General features: G+C 44.4%; 1 protein-coding gene across 2 annotated transcripts in view; it reads right to left on the bottom strand.

Moving 5' to 3' along the window:
* The window catches only part of copb1 (COPI coat complex subunit beta 1), a 12384-nt gene continuing 4432 nt past the window's right edge, over positions 1-7952 (bottom strand). The window contains exons 11-22 of one of the 2 annotated variants that reach the window (XM_042061459.1): positions 7707-7852; positions 7055-7151; positions 5062-5222; positions 4758-4878; positions 4404-4631; positions 3270-3449; positions 2090-2234; positions 1822-1941; positions 1557-1702; positions 926-1039; positions 629-784; positions 1-389 (exon numbers count right to left, since the gene is read on the bottom strand). In XM_042061459.1, the coding sequence (XP_041917393.1) occupies positions 330-389; positions 629-784; positions 926-1039; positions 1557-1702; positions 1822-1941; positions 2090-2234; positions 3270-3449; positions 4404-4631; positions 4758-4878; positions 5062-5222; positions 7055-7151; positions 7707-7852 (1674 nt within the window). In that variant the 3' untranslated portion in view covers positions 1-329. The remainder of the gene's footprint in view (positions 390-628; positions 785-925; positions 1040-1556; positions 1703-1821; positions 1942-2089; positions 2235-3269; positions 3450-4403; positions 4632-4757; positions 4879-5061; positions 5223-7054; positions 7152-7706; positions 7853-7952) is intronic. The other variant, XM_042061460.1, reaches the window with a different exon arrangement.

Genomic DNA, 7952 nt, shown 5'->3' with positions numbered 1-7952 from the left:
TAATCTGCAGTGTTTATTGAAAGTTACAGAGGAGCAACGACAATCCCTCGATGACTTGATGCAAGGGGAGGGAGGAATCTGAGAAAGCGTACTTATAGTTTTTGTGGAAATCTAAATAATAATCCCCCTGCGCGTTCAATATCTGATAAGGATTGGCAGCCACTGGCTGTGGAGCACAAAGACAGTAGCGCGGCCGGTTGAGACGGAGACAGGTATTACAAAGACAGAGAGAGAGAGCGGAGCACGAGAGAGATTAGACCGCGCACCGCACCGGGGGGGGGGTCACATCACACCAGCTGTCATTTAGAGGCCACCCGTAAGGTTCATCTCTATGACACGGACTTCTTCTGCGACAGATTGATCTTGTCACCCAGACTCAAGGCCATCCCCTGTAAACACAAAACAGGCATTTCATTCATGTAGCCAACTAAACATAGCTCTAGTTTTCAACAGATGACCTCTGGACCACTAGACGTCTTCTCAAAAGTGATTTACAGACTTATTAACTTGTAATGTAATGCTGTACAGGCAAGGGCATTAGCAGAGTGATAGATAAGCCCAGACATCCCTTCTATTCTCCTAGGTGGTAATAGCACAGAGTTCAGGTGTAGCGGGGGGTCAGGCCTACCTGGCTCTTGGCCCGGATGCGAATGTGTCCGTTGACCGGTGCATCAGGGCCCAAGTGGATGGGCTTCTCGATGCTCACGTTTGCCAGTGCATCCTCACCAAATATAGAGCGAGCGTACAGGTTGGCAGCCATGAAACCACAGATGCCAGACAGTGCCTAATAAGAACATGGGCAACACGGATAAGACTCAACTACTGATGAATCCTAACAATGCTACAAAAAAAACAAATGTTGTTAATCAAAGGTATACTGTTAATAGATATGTATTGAAGAAATTAGATAAATAAGGTCACTAACTTGTCCACTGCCGGAAGGCATTACCTTCTCTGGGGTCAGGCACTTCATGTTGGTGGAGCTGAGGATATGAAGCAGGTACTCATTGAGCTCGGAGATGTTGGTGTTCACCGTCACCTATGGGGGAAATGATCAAGTCAAACACAGCACTCTAGCACTGGCTTTGCAAGCTAGGCCTAAATCAATGGAGTGGGCACTGTATCAGAATAAAGTCTCGCTATAATAACACCTAGCTCAGTGGCGCTGTATCGAATACTATGCAAGTCAACAGAAGACTGCTGTTGGTGCATTCAAGAAAACATTTACATTTATGAATTTAGCAGATGCTTCTGTCCAAAGCGACTTACATACTGTATGTCAATCATATTACAAGGGATCACATTGTCCCCGGAGCAACTTGGGGTTAAAGGCCTTGCTTGCTTCTTGAATTTCCCCTAGGGATCAATAAATTATCTATCAATCTATCTATCTATCTGAAGGGCACAACAGTGGCAGCTGGGAATTAAACCCACAACTTTTCAGGCTGCTGCATGCTAGTCCAGCTCCTTAACCACTACACAAAAAGATAACTCAAATCCTACAGCATTCGACCCGATGCAAGACAAGTGTCCAGATGCGCTGGTCGGCCTTGTACCTTGTTCTCCCACTCGAACTCGGCCCACATCTGTCTGAACTCGGCATCGGTACAGGAGGCCGGCTGGATGTAGTCCATGATGTCAATGTGGATGTCACTGAGGACCACGCAGTTCCTGTCGCTAGCTGCTCCCGACACGTCGTACACTGCACAGCCAATCACAGTTAACTCATGAGAACACAACGAAAGCATCATTTCCAGCATTTCAAGAGCACTTTACTAATTCTGGAGACAGAACAGGCTCATAATAGACAGGAAGCTGTACCTATGTTTCCAAAAATGATGCCATTCTCTGTAGATGCCACTTTGACGTTGGCTTTGATGTTGGCAAAGTCGTGTGGAGCCAGAGTGAGAGGGGAGGGCTTCTCCACAAGCTTCAGGTCTCCTGCAGGTGGGAAAATGGAACAACTACCATCAAAATCAACATATTTATCAAAATCCAAAATGTAGCTCAGTTACTAAAGCTCACATGGCAGGGGTGCTGCAGGTAATTAATAAATAAATCTTAACGTAATTAATAAATCTTTACATACCCAGTGTGGCCAGCTCCAGTGTGCAGTTCTGTAGTGTATCGCTGGTCTGGTTGACCACCAGCACGTCCAGGACAATATCGTACTGGTTGACATGGACGTAGGCCTCTGCGTACACTGGGTCTGAGAAGCCGGTGAGCTGAGTGACCTGCAAAAGAACCGTACAATTTTGAGTAACGATTGAATGAGTTTCTCCCACTTCCTCTTTCAAATACACAAGTGCACACAAGCTTTGGCTCTGATGCTGCGCAGGGCAACTGAATATTCATGACTGGATAATGAAATGGATGTTGGTTTTGACCTGAGATATCCATGGTCCTATATTATGGAGGGGGAAAGTGAAAACCTATGCCCCTAGTGGCTGCTTCCCTATTGGAGAGCAAGTAAAATGTCACAGACTGGATTTTCTGAAATATATTATACATAGCTTTATCGGTACAATAATTGTGAACAAATATTTGTTCAGCGTTTGTACACAAAAATAGCTTACTCAATTTTTAAGCATTACTTTGCCTTCTTTCAAAAACTTAAATGTCAAGACAATGATCTGAAACATCCAGCCAAAGTGGGAAATAAATGGTGAACAAGAGAGCTTTTGAGAGCTGTGATGGTAAATAAAGATGTTTCCATTGATTATTTGATACGGCTATGAATAATTTTGGACACGCCAGTTTTCATTAAAAATGTTAAAAATAGGAAAATTGGCATGTGGCAGTGTCATTTTCAGTCAAAACAAACATATTGGTCAAGAGAAAATCAACTTTATATCAATATTTGCCAGGGGTATGAATACTTGTTTACCAAACTGTATCTATACAACAATTGTTGCAATCGCATATCACTAAAAAATCTTGGAAAACCTCACATTTTCACTAGAAATAAACTTTGATCAACAGAATAAAGTCACAGAGGCCATTGCACTACCTTATTAATGTAGACCAACATCCATTTTTTCTAAATCTCTAAGGAGAATCCCATTAATTTCGCCCAAAATTAGGAACGCTACCACTAGGGGGTGACTCTGCTACTTTCCCTTCATGTTACAAGTGATTCAGTTAATCTCTTCAACCACACTGCCATCTGCTGGCTACATCAGACATTGCACGTGTTTTCCTATGGAAAGTATCAGTGAGGAACTAGTATGGAAATTCATGGTCAGATTGCAGCTCAGGCGGAGACTCACTTTGTTGAGTTTGGAGGCCAGAGGGTCGGCGGCCTCCTTGCGCTGGGTGTTGCCCATGGCGGCGAGCAGGCTGAGCTGGAACTGGTCCTCTTTTGAGGTCATCTCGTTCTTGGCAGTCAGCTGCATGAAGGAGATGGGGTCGTCTGCCTGCACGATCACGTTGCGCTTCTCTGACTCTTTCTGCGGGGTCAGACGTGATAAAAGGAGGAGAAATGGTCAGTGTAGCTCCGGTGGGCCCTCTCATCAGCCTACATGGGCTGCTGTTATGCTGTACACTTCAACATTAGGGGCAGCCGTGGCCTACTGGTTAGCGCTTCGGACTTGTAACCGGAGGGTTTCCGGTTCGAAGCCCGACCAGTAGGCACGGCTGAAGTGCTCTTGAGCAAGGCCCCTCACTGGACCCCCTAACCCCTAACCCCTCACTGCTCCCAGAGCGCCGCTGTTGTTGCAGGCAGCTCACTGCGCGGGGATTAGTGTGTGCTTCACCTCACTGTGTGTGTGCTGAGTGTGTTTCACTAATTTACGGATTGGGATAAATGCAGAGACCAAATTTCCCTCACAGGATCAAAAGAGTATAAGAGTATATACTCTTATACATTATGTGCCACTTTCTCACACAAGATGCATTCGGACACAACAGTTCTATGAACACACTAACCACTAACAGGAGAGGCTACCCCTAGAACTGCACAGTTCCTATGGCTTTTTTACTGTTTGCATTCACACACACTAGGAACTGAAGGAGAACTTCAATGAGATCTCCATCGAAGAAAAACCTTTTAGTCTAGGTCTAAGACTGGGTTTAATTCATGTGCGGGATACTGGCTTAATATGCATGAATGACAGTGACAATGGAATATTGCAGTACTATAAGTTTTAGCTACGGTAATCATTAGGCTATATCAGTAGAAGTATCATTAAGCTAATCATCTAGCTAATCATCACGTTTTATTACAGGATAATAGCATGTAAATGATTGAAGTTGGAAATTATCAAAAAGATGCAATGACCTTTGACCAACTAAAAGCATATCTACATAAATGTTGAAGCGAGATATCAAATTGTGCTGAACTTATGAGCATCATCATACAAAAAAAATGCTTTCACTCCATAAGGCTCTCCGTCACCCCCTACCTTCTGGGAGAGCTTCTCCTCCTCCAGACGCACGGCCAGCATGTGGGAGAGCGACTTGCGGCACTCCTTGTTGAAGACGTCGTTCATGAGCGGCGATAACTCGGACAGCACCTTCAGGCAGAGCGAGATGCGGTCCACGTCATCGTCCGTGATGGGCTTCTTGGGCAGCGACGACTTTCCCAAGTGCAGGATAGTGGCCATGATGAGCATAGCTTCAGCCACGAACGACTAGAGGAGAAAGCACAACAAGGACGCATCGGACTCAAGATCTCAGAAAATCTCATGATGTTGCGTATATACACCGGTATGTCCTAATATAACAGTAGTACAGACATCCATCATTAAGCCACTCACGTTCTGCCTCTTCTTGTCAGGGACAATGCCCACATATCGCAGGGCAACTTTGGTGAGTGTGGTTGCCAATGAGGCAGCAACGAAGAAGTCTCCATCCATGAGGAAACCTCTCAGGGGCGGCCTACACAACAACAACAACGACGACACAAACACCATTTTTTTTTAGAAGGGATTAAAAACAATAAAGTAACTTCAACAGCAACAAATTTGATTTAACCGATTACAGCAATTCAATGTGATGACCCTAAACATTTGACATCACTGTGAGATAGAGCTGCCGGAGATGTGCGCGGGCTGTCCGTACCGGTCTTCCTCTTTCTTGGAGGGGCGCGAGGAGCTGAGGGCGCTCTGTGTGACGTAGGTGCCCATCTCGGTGACCAGCTTCTGGGCAGGAGCAGCGTTCACCTCCTCCTCCGGCTTCACCTCACCAGCCTCCTTCTTAATCTCGTTCTCCACGATGGGGATCTGGAGGAGGAGAGCAAACACATTCGTATTACAAAGGTTACACGAGAGGGAGGCCGTTTAATTCTTAATGGCGACACGGTGTCTTTACAAAGAATCGATTCATTGATTAGTCACTATGAGGACAAATTCCCTACGGAGAATCAAAGGGATTTATTTTAAAACTAGATGTACCGCAGAGCGGTACAAAATATGACCGCCGCCCAGTCCAGCACATGTTTTCCACAAAAATAAGTCACGCTGAAAGGCATATATGATTCTAACTGTCTCACTGAATTGCATTATGCACACTCAAATCTCACTGGTATCTGCTAGACAACAAGTACCAAAACATGATTAGTTCATAGATTTCGCATGTAATATACATTTTATACAACCCCACCCTCCTTGCCTGTTCATAATTCTGAGAAATTCTTGAATTGTGTGCATGTGTGCGTGTACATGTTTATGTTTATGTGTGTGTGGGTGTGTGGGTGGGTGTGTGTGCGTGCATGTGTGTGTTTGCCTGTTTATGTGCCTGTGTGTGTGCATGTGCATGCATGTGTATATATGTCTACTGTGTGAGTATGTGTCATACGTAGGATTACTGTGAATGTATGTGTGTGCGTGTGTATCTGTTTATGCACATGTGTGCATATGGAATGGGTTTACATGACCCCTGGAGGCAAACATACGCAAAAAATTGGTCATCCTAGGCCCTACGGTTCTCAAGATATTCACAGAAAACTGTGTCTGCCCTACTCTCCTTTCGGGGGGTCCAGTCCAGCGGGGGGGCTACAGATCAAAACGAAAAGCGATGGTTCCATGCTATCCATGTGGGGTTACATGCCCACCAAGTTTCGTGTACCCCGGTCTTTCAGTGTCCCGGGAATCCTTGTTGGTGTACGGTCACTAAATGTACACATAAAGGCCCCCCATGAACGAAAGTCCACGAAACTTGGCATGCATTCAGAGGGTGTCATAATGATCCTACACTTTCAATTTCGTGCAGTTTTGACCATGTCAGCCAGAGATATTGTGATGAAAACACCTAATGTTTTGCTTTTTAAATTTTAACTAGGTGGCGCTATACATGAAATAAGTGGTAATGGGATAGGTTGACATGCCCCCTTAAGACCAACATACAAAAAAAAGGTGGACCTCCTAGGCCCTACGGTTCTCGAGATATTCACAGAAAACTGTCTCCGGCCACCTACAGGCCAGTTGATTTATAGTAACATAAATTAATTTATTGTGTGGCCCCCCCATGAAAGAAATTCCACGAAACTTGGCGTGTATTCAGAGGGTGTCATAATGATACTACACTTCCAATTTCGTGAAGTTTTGACTATGTTAGGTCACAGATACCTGCGATTACAACACCTCATTTTTACTTTTTTGTGTTTAACTAGGTGGCGCTATACATGAAATGAGTGGTTATGGAATGGGTTTACATGGCCCTTTGAGATCAACATACAAAAAAAAAATGGTCCTCCTAAACCCTACGGTTCTTAAGATATTCACAGAAAACTGTGTCTGCCCTACCCTCCTTTCGGGGGGTCCAGTCCAGCGGGGGGCTACAGATCAAAACGAAAAACAGGAGGTTCCATGCTATCCATGTGGGGTTACATGCCCACCAAGTTTCGTGTACCCCGGTCTTACAGTGTCCCGGGAATCCTTGACGGAAATTTGGACATGCGAAAAAAAAAAAAAAAAAATCTGACTAAACCTATATGACCCGCGCTTCGCTGCGCGGCGGTCATAATAATACATTGAAAACTAAACAGCATTCAATTATCTCAACACAGACACACACAGACAGACGCAGACACACAGACACACACAGACACACGTACCTCTCCCAGTGACCGCCGCACCTCGGTCATCACACTCTGGATGTCTTCTTTGGTACTGCAGTACTCTCCCAGGATCCACAGAGCGCCCCTGTAGATCCTAAAAGGTCCAACCGCACATTAAGTGTATAGCCAACACCAAAAACATTCACATTCACATGTATTCATGAACGCAACTTTTAAAATGAGGAATAACATTTGGACAACACTGAATAAGAGACCTTGGGAAACCATAAATACTACTACAATAAATACTACCAGAGGATGAGAATGCTGAAGTTAGACAAAGTGTAGTCGAAGAAAATGGAAGAAGTGTATGTTAGATGTATACATATATACTACTCAAAAAAATTAAGAGAACACTTCAATCATACACTGGATCAGTACTCTGGCACTGTTTGGTTCTGAGCACAAGTAAAACTTTTGAGACGAGTGTTTTATTTTGCAAGAACTGTCAGACATTCTATGAATGTAGTTTGAGAAGAGAAAAGGGTGGAAGGTTTCAAAAAATGTGTTTTAACAATTGGAAAACTGTAAGTGTTCCCTTAATTTTTTGTGCAGTGTAAATACACACCATACCAAGCCATTGTGGTAAGACAGGGACCTGTAATTGTAGAACAATAGTAATGGTTAGCATCAGTGCTGAGGGTCTTACTTGACTGTCTTGATGGCGTGGAAGACCTCCAGCATCTTCTCTGTGATGAGTGGCCTGAGGTTGTCAAACCTCTGGATGGCCTCACGCACAAACTCCAGCACGTCCGCTGCAGCGGCCTCATTAGTGTCACTTAAGAATTCCATCAGCTGTGGACATGGACATGGACACACACACACACAAACATTGAAGTTAATATACTGTATAGTAGGACACTGTAGTAATTCACATTCCTTAGAATCACCTTAT

The sequence above is a fragment of the Alosa sapidissima genome, chromosome 14 (assembly GCF_018492685.1).
Source record: "Alosa sapidissima isolate fAloSap1 chromosome 14, fAloSap1.pri, whole genome shotgun sequence".
NCBI lineage: Eukaryota > Metazoa > Chordata > Actinopteri > Clupeiformes > Clupeidae > Alosa > Alosa sapidissima.
The sequence above is the reverse complement of the archived record's forward strand: the minus strand, read 5'-3'. Positions and strand labels throughout refer to the sequence as shown.